General features: G+C 48.5%; 2 protein-coding genes across 27 annotated transcripts in view; one reads left to right on the forward strand and one right to left on the reverse strand.

Annotated features, from left to right (window-relative positions):
• Window positions 1-3974, reverse strand: part of RNF170 (ring finger protein 170) — a 43573-nt gene extending 39599 nt beyond the window's left edge. For 2 of the 24 annotated variants that reach the window (XM_089325960.1, XM_089325962.1), the window contains exon 1: window positions 3762-3903. Coding sequence is in view for 1 of the 24 variants with exons in the window: in XM_051832328.3 (XP_051688288.3) it covers window positions 3030-3130 (101 nt within the window). In the remaining 23 variants the exon portion in view is untranslated. Of the gene's footprint in view, window positions 1-2006 lie in introns of all 24 variants that reach the window. The other 22 variants (XM_089325953.1, XM_008273909.5, XM_089325964.1 and 19 more) reach the window with 20 other exon arrangements.
• Window positions 3975-4086: 112 nt separating this feature from the next.
• HOOK3 (hook microtubule tethering protein 3) overlaps window positions 4087-13163 on the forward strand; it is a 125696-nt gene continuing 116619 nt past the window's right edge. For all 3 annotated transcript variants that reach the window (XM_002720760.6, XM_051832317.3, XM_089325942.1), the window contains exon 1: window positions 4087-4404. In XM_002720760.6, the coding sequence (XP_002720806.1) occupies window positions 4348-4404 (57 nt within the window). In that variant the 5' untranslated portion in view covers window positions 4087-4347. The remainder of the gene's footprint in view (window positions 4405-13163) is intronic.

Below are 13163 nucleotides of genomic sequence, written 5' to 3' on the forward strand. Positions count from 1 at the left end.
TTTCTGTGAAAGATAGAGAGACAGAGACAGAGCTCCCATCCACTAGTTTGATTCCTAAATGCTACTATATCTGGGGCTGGGTCAGGCCAAAGCCAAGAACTGGGAACTCAAATCCAAGTCTCCCACATAGGTGGCAGGGATCCAACCACTTGAGCTATCATCTGCAGCTTCCCAGGGTACATGGTAACAGGAAACTGGAGTGGGAAGTACAGCAGGGTGTTGAACCCAATACTGGATGAGGGCAGGCGTCTTAACTGCTGTGCTGAATTCCCAGCCCACCAATCTTGAAAGATGAATACCAAAAGCAATCTGGGTTTAGGTCTGCCAACTTTGGTTTTTCACACAATGCTTGTCTAGAACAAGACAGGGCAGCTGATTCTGTCCAGCAGCACAGGCTTGGAAACCCAGGCAAATGCTTCCTGGATATAAAATTGGACTTTAGTTCCACTTCTGAGACCACGATTACCTCATGTAATTGCTTAGGATTTCCCATTTTCTGCCAAATGTTAAAGTTGGACTTGATGATTTCTCGAGTGCCTTTCACCACTACCTTCACTGATTCTGAGATTTCAGAATAGAAAAAAAAGTCAAGCAAGACGAAAACCAAAGGCCAAAGGAGTTTAGGGTGGGGAGCTGGACTGGGAGAGCCAGATTTTTCACCTTTCTAGGACACAGTTCTATGGTCTGAATTCTTTTCAAGCAGGCAGTATTGTAACAATAAAGCAAAGCCAGCACTTGCTGTGTCCCTTGAGACCCAAACCAGGGCTTGCATGCTCATTCGTTGCCCATACAACATAGCACTTTGTTTCCTCATGGTGCCTTCTGAAGATCTCAAAGAAGGGCAAATGAGAGGCATTCATGTTGCTGTAGGGTATGCCAACAGCTGAACTTTCTCTATCACAAACTCCTTTCCATCAGGAACCACATCCTAACCCCTTGAGTAGTACCCAGGAACAGGTTGTGAGAACCACTAAAAGCTGTTTACCTGACACCCAGAAACATGGTTATTAAATGTAGACAACATGGTATCTCATTTATTTCATGGAATCCTGTCAAATATGGAAACAGAGTTCCTAGTACTGCTTGTGTTTGAGATTTACAAAAGCCCAACACTGGCGATCTTGGAAACTGTGTGGCGTATCTGATAGAAGCCTAGAGGACTGGATTTGTTCTTGCTTGGCTGGCTAAGTCTTAGTGAGGAGTAGCTTAATGTAGTAAAGGAGTCAGACAACCGTGTACTTGTGAGAAGCTTGAGTCTCGGCTTCCTCACATGTAAAATGTATGAAATTAGGTTGAACCATACCAAACTGCCACTTTGTCAGCAACCACAAGTCATCTTGCCCCAGGGCACTTCGCTGAGTCCCTAAGCTAAGGACAACACAAACTCCCCAGCTCCACCCCTCAGAAACAAAAACACAAATCAGCCAACCAGGAAGAACTGCTGCACCATGGGAAAACTACCCTACCTAAGAATGGACGTCGCTGCAGGTGTACACCTCGGATTGTAAGTCAGCTGTCCTGTCTGCCTGCTGCTCCCTGCAGCCTGCTCATACTGACAGTTCTGGTGAATTCTTTCACCACCCACGATGCCAGCATCACGACACTGATTTTATGAGATGACAAAGATAATGCACTTATCCTATGGCCAGCACGTTTTACAGCCTCTCAGTAAACGGAAGCCATAACATTTTGATTACTATTATTAACAACTGTCGAGGAAGGAGAACACTGAGCCATGCCTTCCCCCCAGCTGTACTGTTTAGCCTCTCAAATTTCCTTTAATCAAAGCTCTCAGGATCTGTTCCCTGGCAAGGCAGGACACATTTGGAAACACTGCCACACAGGACACCACGTTTTCACTTGCCACTGCCACACACACATACACACACATATACACACACACACAGGAGAAATAAATTCGAGCACTCCCTGGAATCACAGAAAAACTCTTTTTAGCCAAGCTTACACAGAACACCGGTGACCACATGGCTTCTTGGATTACTCACCTCTAAGAAGCTTTTAACATAATGTCCTTCATCAAGAGTAACTGGAGCTACAAAATAAAGCCTTAAGAACACTGCTTTTGGCAAAACAATTGGTATAAGCAGTCAACCTTGAAAGAGGAGGCTTTAGGTCAGTTGCCAAAGCCTTTGACACCCTGAGCAGCTAGAGCGAAAGGTGCTTCCTACACCACAGTCCCTACAGCGGAAGCTAGCAAGCCAAGATGCACGCAAGTCAGGCTCACAGCAGGACAACATATATTGTGTTCCCTTGCTTAACAAGGATATGGGTCACTGAAAGTTACAGCGGTTCTCCAGTAACAACCTAATGCAGAATGCAGGAAATCTGGTTTGACAGCGATCCAGGGGACCCAACAAACAAGAAAAGGCAGTTGCCAACACCTATGAGAAAACTTCAAAAGTCTCCTGAAACAATGGAATTGAAAGTATGAGTTTGTTTCAGTTCAAAAAATTTTTCCTCACAATACATGCAAAGAGTGCATTACGAAGAAAAACAATACTGCATGGATTTCAAAAAAACTTTGTATACCAAAATACACTTAGATTTTTAATTCCATTTTTCCATGAACTTTTTGACGTACTCTCCCAATACAATTTCTACAGGTTCCTTGGCCCCTGTGTAAGGAATGTTTGAAAGATCACTGAAAAGACTTTTTAACAAAATGACAAATCACCTTGCATGGGCTGATGATCAGAAATCTCAGTAACTCAATGCTGCCCTAGTAGTCCAAATACTCATGGGAAAAGGATGGCAGGGCTCCAGAAACCAAACCAAAGGAAGATGTGTCTGGGAAACTGCCACACTCCAAATAAATTCTGGCATTGTCTGCAGGCTCTATGAATTGACAACTCTCCTTAGACTCCAAGGAACGTCCTAGTCTTAGAAACTCCAGCACGTTAGCACTAGGAGCAAGGTTTATAGCACTGAGTAGCCCCAAACTGGAACAAAACGGATCAACCAACAGTAGGATACACCACAACGGAATACCAGGCAGCAATGAAAATTACCTGTATTTAATACTCGTTGAATGCCACCAAAAACCCACAAGAGGCTTCCACTCATAAACGTCCCAGTATAGGCAGAGGACAACTATATTGCATGCACACATACGTGGCAAACCTACTGTGATTATCACGCAAGTCAGACTAGGGAGGGAATCAGGCTCGGAAACGCATACACAGCTACGGGGGGGGGGGGCAGGGAACTCCTGGGGTTCCAGCAGTGCTTTTGGCTTTTATCGGGGTGTTTCATCTACTCTCTAAACGCGTATGTCGAATGCACTTTTCTGCAAAGGCTACATCGCTTAAAAGGTCGGGAACGATGCACAGGCCCCGGGAACCGGCGGGGTCCGCGCGGCTCGGAGAGCTGGCGCCCGGCCTCCCGCACTTGAGGCCAAGCTTTGAGGGAGTCGGGGCTCCGAGCGACCCCAGAAGGAAACGGGGGGAACTCTCCTCACCGCCGGCCCAGCCCACCTAGGACCTCCGAGACGCCCACCGTGCCCGCCTCCACAGTCTCCCGGCGACTCCGGACGGGAACGGGGCGCTGCTGGGGCCGGGCCCCGGGGATCCTCAAGGAAAGCGGAGGCTTGGGTCCGATCAGACTCCCCCGGCCCGAGACGCCTGGGCGGCCGGGAGGCGACCCCGGACTGCGCCGCCCGCCCTCTCGCGGTCCAGATCCGGGGGCGTGGCCGGCCACGCGCCGGACGCCCGAGGCCGAGGCCGGGGGGAGGGGGCGCGTACCTCTCCACCGCGGAGGAGCTACCTCGCCAATTCCCGGTGACAGAGGACACAGATTATTTCTGGGGACTGCCCCGCCAGCCCTCCCGGGCCACCACTAGCTTGTCCCCTTTTTACTGTGGAGTGTGGGCACCGGCGCACGCGCACTGCGAGCTTCCGTGACGGCGCGCCGCCGCCGCCGCCGCCGCGCGCGCGCCATGACACGCAGCGGTCTGTGACCGGCCGCGCGCGCGCACGCGGAGGCAGGGCCGGGGGCGGGCCCGCAGGAGCGCGCCTGCGCGCTGCGGCTCGCCCGTCGTTCGCTGGAGGAGGGCTGTGGGCAGCGGGGGGGCGGGGACGCGGGGCGGCGGGCGTGGCTCGGGGGTGGCGCGCGGCGAGCGCGCGCGCCCAGATGAGAGGAGCAGGAGGGGCGCGGGGGTGACGGTGCGGAGCCGCTGCCAGCGCCCGGGCGAGAGCAGGCGGTCGGGCCCCAGCAGGAGGTGGGCCAGAGGCCAGGGCGGCTGCCGGGACCCTGCGGACGGCACCCGCACCGCGTCGCGGCGGTTTCTGGCCTGGTGGAGAAGGCGTTGCCGAGCCCCAGCGGGGGAAGATGTTCAGCGTGGAGTCGGTGGAGCGGGTGGAGCTGTGCGAGAGCCTTCTGACTTGGGTACGTGGTGCCGCCGCGGCGCTGGGAGACCCTCCGGCTCCCGCTCCGGGGCCGCTTTTCCGGGACCCCCCCCGCCCGTCCCGGGGGGCGAGCGCCGCGGGCGCCGGTGCCGTCACATCCGGGGCCTGAGGCGGTCAGGGCCGGGGATGCGGGTGCGAGCGGCGTCCGGGAGAAACTTGCCGGGCCCGGGGTGTGGGGTGTCGTCCGGGGAGGCTAATGACGGGGTGCGGGCGCGCCGTCACTGGCACCGTCGTTGTCTGCCGCTGCGCGGGCGCTGGCGCTGCTCGCTCGGCGCGGGGACCCCCGAGGCGGGGGGCCCCGGCTCGGCCGGGGTGGGGAGCGCTCGGGCCCAGGGTTCCGCCGCTCGCCGCCTTTGTTGTAACGCTCCCGAAGGACGTGCCCGCCGCGGCGGAAGAGAGAAGTTCCTTTGAGGTCGGGTGGGAAAAATAGGAAAAAACAGATAATAAAAGGCGCCCGGCGACGGCGTGGGTCGGACGCCAGATGCGCCCGGGCCGTTAGGCAAGCGGGCGGTGGGGCGGCATTCGGGAGAGATCCCGAACGTGAGGCTGGAAGCGGATCTGCAAGGTGCGTGGCAGGCGGTGGAACCCGGAGGCGTCTGGGGAGTCCCGGCGCTGCGGGATTCCGACCGCGAAGGGCCGGCCGGCCGCGGAGTTCTGGCGTTTGCAGAGTCTGTGTGCGCGCGCGGTTCCGGCGCCTGGAGCAGCCTGTTTAGGAGTAAACTCCTGCTCTGGCCTTTCTCACCCTCTGGCTGGGGCGAGCCCGGTGCCCCCTTCGGGAGCGCGGGTTTTACTCATCGCTACACATGCCGGGTGACCTTTCTAGAATAGCACACAGACGTATTTATGGAGGTGACTGCCGCGTTTGTGTTCGTTTTAAAGACAGACCACTAACGTGAGGGAAGTTCTGTTTAGTCTGGGGTTACAAGTTCAGCTCCCTCTTCCTGTGCAGGTGTGAGAAGCATTCTCTTAGGTAGCTTGCTACAAACCTGATTAAAGCAGAATCTAGGGTTTTTAACGTGGCCCCGTCGAGGCATCACATTATGTCTTCGGAAACGTAGAGTATGTACAACCGTAGAGATCTATGCATTCACCGCGTTTTGTGTTAGACCATTCTTGGGACTTCAGAGAGCCCCCAGTAATACATAGCTAAAGTAGAACTTGCAACTCTTCCGTTCCGGCTTCCTCACTGCTCTATTTTAGAAGAGGAAAACTGATGTTGCATAATGTACCAGGGTTTGACTAGAGTGAGGAGAGCAGAGAGAGAGGAAAGCATTACTCCATTCTTTGGTATGGTGGAGGGAACCATGTATACAGAAGCCTGGGAATCTTTAGATTTACGGTTTAAATCCTGTACAAATAGTGCTAGAAAAAGGAGCAGGAAAGAAAAGATGAGGAAACGAATTGAATCTGAAGTGGTGCTGCACCATTTAAAGTCTTGCAAGAAAAGTCATGGAAATAAAGACATGTTTAAAGCTTATTTGCAAAAAGATGATAGTGCAGTTGGTTTGAGTGAGAAATGTTGATGATACAGAGGCAGAATCATAGAGGAAACTTTGAGGGGCTATCAACAGAACCAGACAGCATGGAAGCACCGATTTAGAATCTGAGAGAATGTCAAGACATGGGGTGGTAATATATACTACCTACTGCAGAGAGGTCCGGGAGTGCCATACTGAAATCCACTGGAACCCTCAAGGAGGAAAATTTCCGCAGAATAGAGATGAGCAGTGACAAAAGTGGAGGTCAGGGGCCACACAAAAAGCAAGATTTGAAAACACTTAAACTGAACATTGAAATGTTTCAAAATAAAGTTGAGTTAAAGTGCTGGACTTGTTCTCTTTTACCTGTCAGGATAGAAAGCTGAATAAAGGGTTTTTATGAATAATGGCTAAGGTAACAGAACATGTCCATCTAGTCTGTTAGTACCTCCTGTCTGGAGAACAGATAAATGCTGAATACAATTCCAAAACCAGTTGTGGGGCTGGTGCTGTGGCACAGCGGGTTAACGCCCTGGCCTGAAGTGCCGGCATCCCACATGGACGCTTGTTTTGGTCCTGCTGCTCCACTTCCAATCCAGCTCTCTGCTATGGTCTGGGAAAGCAGTAGAAGATGGCCCAAGTCCTTGGGCCCCTGCACCCTTGTGGGAGACCCAGAAGAAGCTCCTGGCTCCTGGCTCCGGATCAGCACAGCTCCGGCTGTTGTGGCCATCTGGGGAGTGAACCAGCGGATGGAAGACCTCTCTTTCTGCCTCTCCTCTCTCTGTGTAACTCTGACTTTCAAATAAATAAAGAAATCTTTAAAAAAAAAAAAAAAAAAAAACCAGTTGTAGGAGAAATGGATACAATGAGATACACTCCAAAGAAAAGACTGGCATTTAGAACAGTTTACTTTGTTTTACATAAGCTTCTACTCAGAGTGGTTGTGTGATTTTTTTTTTTTTTTTTTTAGCACATGGGGAGCTAGGGGGTGACTGCAGCACTCAGCAAATCCAAACAGCTGTCAACAGCAGAGAAGACCCAAGAACCGAAAGTGCGGTCTGGGCTAGTGTCACAACTTTGCTTCCACCATTTTGAGACTGGAGAGATAAACAGTACCTTTTAGAAATTCTTCACTGAGAATGGTTAAAATAATAAGTGACGGTATGACTCTTAGTCACCCATGATGTGGTTCTGTGGAACTGAATCTCATTGCCCCAAATGCTAGATAAATTGCCATTGTATAAAAGAGCCCAAGAACCATTTGTTCCACACTTTTGTTGAAGAGGAATACTTAAGAAAAGACAAAGTAACAAACTACCCTTGGAAACATTTTAAGCTTAAATTCCAAATCCAAGTTTATGCAGTAAGCAGGTTCAGCAGGATGTGCTTGAAAATTTTCATTGTACCTCTCCTCCCCACCCTCTGAGCCCATATGTACTGCAACTTGTTAGAAAATGTCTGCCCTGCTATTACACCTGTCAAGCTCAATTTCTTGAATGGTGCATGAATTGCCATGAAAGATTGCATTTTCCCAGCGTTTAGAAACTGGAAGACAAGAGTATCTAGAATATTACCAGATAATGACAAGAAGCTAAGTGAACTGAGTCATAGCATAGGCTTATTAGTGCCCTTGTGGGACACCTGGCAACTGAAAGTTATCCATGATGTTTTCCTGTAACTTACTGGCAGCCTCTAAATGACATACTGGTGATGATTAAATGAGGAAGTGTGCACTTATGTGGAATCGTCCCCATCCCACTCTTGGTCTTCTGCCAAGTCCATACTACCAACAATTTTGTGTCCTCCGTTGGGAGAATAAATAAATCACGGATTAGGGAGGGTGCTGTGACATAGCAGCTTAAGCTTCTACTTGTGACACCAGCATCCATGTGAGTGCTGGGTTGAGTCCTGGCTGCTCCATTTCTGAACCTGCTAATAGACCTGTGAAGCAGCAGATGGCTCAAGTGCTGGAGTGCCTGCACCCATGCAGGAGACCCCAGGTGGACATCGTGGCTCCTGGCTTCCACCTAGCCCAGCCTTGGCTGTTGTGGAGAGTTGGGGAGTAAACCAGTAGATGAAAGATCCTTCTGTCACCCTCCTTTTAAATAAATAATTTTTAAAAAGAAATTACTGGCGTATAGAAGTTAAAAAGGTTCAATATAGCATGACACTAAGAGGGCAGATTCTGATGTTAGACCACCTGGGCTCAAAACCTGATTTTGTTTCATATTAATTAGAGTAGCTGTTCTCATGCTTTGGTATTGAGTGGCACTGACTGCTGGCCCCACACCCAGAGGTTCTAATCTGTGGGTCTGACATGGGGCCTAAAATTCTGTATTTCTAACACGTTTCTAAGCCCTGCAACCATTTGTGATAGGGGGGGCCACATTTTGAGAACCATTGCCCTAAAACACGGTTTTGCCTCTACTAAATGCCAAAACCACCTACCTGGTGCTAACAGCAGAACTATCTTCCAGGAGCAGAGTGACCCCTGGTTGAAAATTCCTGCTCTGGGACACTCATTCCAGGTGGTCTCATGCTTTACTCCTACACTTGGGGCATGAAGGGAGGCGGAGGTTGGGTGCTATGAACAGAGTGGCTACCTTAAGGTAGAATTTTATACCTTCTTGAAGCTGGGTGGTGTTATCTTTTGGTTGTATTGTATTATTTTGAAATACTCCATCAGCGTTAGTTCAGAGGACTGGTATGGGGTTTTTTTAAAAAATAGAGATGTAAGGGACTGTGGCATAGTGGGTAAAGCTGCTGCCTGCGGTGCTGGTATCCCATATGGGCGCCAGTTGGAGACCTGGCTGCTCCACTTCCAATCCAGCTCCCTGCTATGGCCTGGGAGAGCAGTACAGGATGGGCCGAGTGTTTGGGCCCCTGTGCCCGCGTGGGACACCCGGAAGATGCTTCTGGCTCCTGGTTTTGGATAGGCTCAGCTCTGGCTGTTGTGGCCATTTGGGGAGTGAACCAGAGCATGGAAGACTTCTCTGTCTGTCTTCCTCTGCCTCTGCCTCTCTGTAACTCTGCTTTTCAAATAAGAAGATAAATATTTAAAAAAGAGAGAGATGTAATTTGTATGCCATAAAATTCATCCTTTTAAAGTATACAGTTTAAAAAAAAATGAAGTATACAGTTTATTGCTTTTGTAGTATGGTCACAAGGTTGTGTTATTGTTGTGTCTAATTCTGAGAACATTTTTGTCACCACAAAAGCAAGACTCTAGGGATAAATTTTCTTTGAGATCTACTTTACTTCTTTCTCAAAGCCAGAGGTGGACATCATGTATCTCTCATGAACAACTGTGCAGCTCAAAGGCTAATACTGAGAAAATAATGGTTTGGAAACCGTAGGGGCAGGCATTTGGTCCAGCAGTTAAGAAGCCCTCATCTCATATCAGAGTGCCTGGAATCAAGTCCTAGCTCTGTTCCCAATTCAAGCTTCTGCTAATGCAGACCCTAAGAGGCAGCAGGTGATGGCCCAAGTAGTTGGGTCCTTATCCTCTACAAGAGAGACTGTGTTGAGGTCTCAACGCCCTGCTTTGGACCCAGCCCCAGCCATTGTAAGCACTTTAGAAAGTGAACCAGCAGGTGGTCCCATAAATAAATAAATTTTTAAGAATCAAAGTAAAATTTAGCTTTCTATATGTCATAAAAAAAGAAATAAAGTATTTAAATTATTTGCTTTTTTTGAATTAATAGTTTCTTCTAATTGGCCAGAAGCAGTTTTCTAATCTTGTATCCTTATATTTGGTAGTACGTTAGATCAGAGGATTCCAAATGCCAAACCATCGCCTAGCTACATGAGAATTATTGGATGGGTTTGTTAAAAATAGATTCCTGACTTCCTGTGTGTGATGTGCATTTGGGGAGCACTGCTTCATGCTTTTAAAAATCCCTAATATGCTTTGTTTTTCTTGTTCAGTCCTTAAGCCACATACCCCTCCGAAAGTTATTTTTCCCCAGTCTTCACATGGAAAAACTGACTAAGAGAGATGAAAGTGGGGTGGGTATTATATCAGAATGCTTAGGTTTGAGTCCCAGTTCTGCTTCTGATTCCAGCTTTCTGCTAATCTTCATCCTGAGAGGCAGTGATCCTGACTTTGGCCTGTCCCAGCCCCAGGTGTTGCTGGCATGTGGAGAGTGAACTAGCAAATGGGAGATTCTCCCTCTCCCCTCTCCCCTCTCCCCTTTCCCTCCCTCTCCCCCTACCTCCCTGCTTCCTCCCTCCTTCCCTACCTCCCTCCTTTCCCCTCCCCCATTCAAGTAAACAAATAAGTAAAAATTAAAGCAACAAGTACCTTTGAAAAAGAGAATTGAGGTTATACATTTAAGGTTACACTGCAACTTAGGAGTAAAACTGGGGATTAGAATTAGTTCATTCCATTTGAAGCAGTGTTGACTGAGGGCCTGTTTGGTATCGGGCATTCTGCTAAGGTTCCTGATGCAGAGATAAAGGAGCCTTTTTCCTTCTAATCACACCTACAAGGTTCTGTTTTGTTTTGTTTTGTTTTGTTTTAGTGGGCCATTCTTGTAGCAAGTGTAACATGAGAACAGGTGCTTGTTTCTTTTAAAATAATTACCACCTTACCAGTGAGGAGGCGGTACGGGTAAAATTCAAAATCACTTCCTGCAGATGATGTTTATTTGTTCCACATTTTTGCTTAGTAATTTTTACTGAGCTTCTAGCATGTCAGGGGATGGCTTAGAAGGACTTTCTTATCATAACCTCTCCTGAATAGGTAACTTAAGTAAAAGCAAGTTAAGATAACTTGCTTCGCCTTTCCAGCTATAACTATTGCTACTCATAAGGCTCTGCTATATAAAATATGAAGGTGCTACAGACTGTACTTGTTGATAGTTCTTTTAAAAATATTTTTTGGTGGCCAGCGCCGCGGCTCACTTGGCTAATCCTCTACCTGCGGCGCCAGCACCCCGGGTTCTAGTTCCCAGTTGGGGCGCCAGATTCTGTCCTGATTGTTCCTCTTCTAGTCCAGCTCTCTGCTGTGGCCTGGGAGGGCAGTGGAGGATGGCCCAAGTGCTTGGGCCCTGCACCTGCATGGGAGACCAGGAAGCACCTGGTTCCTGGCTTTGGATCGGCATAGTGCCAGCTATAGTGGCTATTTGGGGGGTGAACCAATGGAAGGAAGACCTTTCTCTCTGTCTCTCTCTCTCGCTGTCTAACTCTGCCTTTCAAAAAAAATTTTTTTGGTGATTTTTTTTTTGGGGAAGATTTATTTATTCATTTGAAAGACAGAGTGAGAATGAGAGTGAGGTTTTCTATTTTCTGATTTTTCTCCTGAGATGCCTAAACAGCCAGGGCTGGACCAAGCTGAAGCCAAGATCCAGGAACTTCATCCTGGTCTCACATATGGGTGGCAGGGGCCCAAGTACTTGGGCCATCCCTCTGCTGCCTTCACAGTTGTATCAGCAGAAAACTGGATAAGAAGCACAGCAGCTGGGATGCAAACTGAGAGATCCAACGCACTGTGCCACAACAGTAGCCCCAATAGTTATTTAAAAAAATATTTTATAAATGTTGTGATACAGTGGAGTGAACCAGCAGTTTTACTTCTTTCCTAACCCAATAAATAAATTAAAATGTGTGTGAAGATAGATGGTTCTTGAGTGTTACTCCCAATATTTCTATTGTCACTACCTAGTTTAGCTTCATCTGTATTAAATATTAACCTACTCAAATAGGGGCCCTCTTCTTTTCCTCTAGTGTTTTCATCGTCCTGCAACCAGTATGATCTTTTTTTAAATTTTTTTTAAGATTATTTATTTGAAAGGTGGAGTTACATAGAGGAAGAGGCAGAAGCAGAGGAGTCTTCCATCTGCTGGTTCACTCCCCAAATGACCACATGACTGGAGCCGCACTGATCAGAAGCCAGGAGCCAGGAGCTTCTCCCAGGTCTCCCACACGGGCACAGGGGCCCAAGGACTTGGGCCATCTTCAGCTGCTTCCCCAGGCCATGGCAGAGAGCTAGATCGGAAGTGGAGCACCCAGAGCACCCATATGGGATGCTGGCACTGCAGGCCGTGGCTTTATCTGCTGTACCACGGTGCCGGCTTCACCAGTATGATCTTTATACATTGCAAATCTCATGGCCTCACACTCCTCTTAAAATCCTTTGCTTACTCCCTATTGCCCCTAGGGGAAAGTCCAAAAATGACTTACAGGGTTTTTCATGAGCATGCTCCTTCCTTTAGCCCCACCTTTTACCAGTTTACTTTTGTCCCTGTTCCATCTCTTCCTCCAGTTCTCACTCTCCCACCCAGTCCATACGGAGCCTCTTTTCATTCCTAGATTGCATCCCACTCTCAATTCTAATTTTTGTGCTTGCTATTTATACTTCCTGTAACATGTTTCGTTTCACTAAACTCTTCGAGAGGATGGACTGTGTCTGTCTATTCGCAATAGTTTATTTCCTGGTTACACTACTGGTTATAATTACTGTTAGCTGCGTTCACTTATTTTTTTCTTTTTCTTTCTTTTTTTTTTTTTTTTTTTTTTTTGACAGGCAGAGTGGACAGAGAGAGAGAGAGACAGAGAGAAAGGTCTTCCTTTTGCCGTTGGTTCACCCTCCAATGGCTGCCGCGGCCGGCACACCGCGCTGATCCGATGGCAGGAGCCAGGTACTTATCCTGGTCTCCCATGGGGTGCAGGGCCCAAGCACTTGGGCCATCCTCCACTGCACTCCCGGGCCACAGCAGAGAGCTGGCCTGGAAGAGGGGCAACCGGGACAGAATCCGGCGCCCCGACCGGGACTAGAACCCAGTGTGCTGGCGCTGCAAGGCGAAGGATTAGCCTAGTGAGCCACGGCGCCGGCCTCACTTATTTTTAGAGATTAGGAAAAGTGTAACGTGTCTCAGCCATGTTTTGTTGACTAGTGCACAAGTAGTTCTAGTTCAGAATATATTTGAAATCAAAATGAATTGAATAACCTAGCCACGGTAAGGTGACTTCCATGTACTTGTAATAATATCTTGGCTCTGAGGAACAGGAACCTTGACCTGGCTAGGCTTAAACAATAGAGAAATTTGTGTCACGTAATAGGAAGCTTCAGGATTTTTTAATTCAGGGATTCCATTTTTACCTCAAGTTTTTTCTACCCCTTCTTCCTGCCTCCCACTGCACTGGCATCATTCTAAGAGAGATTTCCTTAGAATTTGAAAGGTGACTACTAGCAGTGATTGAGACAGCATACTCATTCATATCAATAGGAGATTGGCTTTTCTTTCTCAGAGGGTCTCTG

Source organism: Oryctolagus cuniculus, chromosome 2 (assembly GCF_051225735.1).
Source record: "Oryctolagus cuniculus isolate XC-2025 breed Fujian yellow rabbit chromosome 2, ASM5122573v1, whole genome shotgun sequence".
Taxonomy (NCBI): Eukaryota; Metazoa; Chordata; class Mammalia; order Lagomorpha; family Leporidae; genus Oryctolagus; species Oryctolagus cuniculus.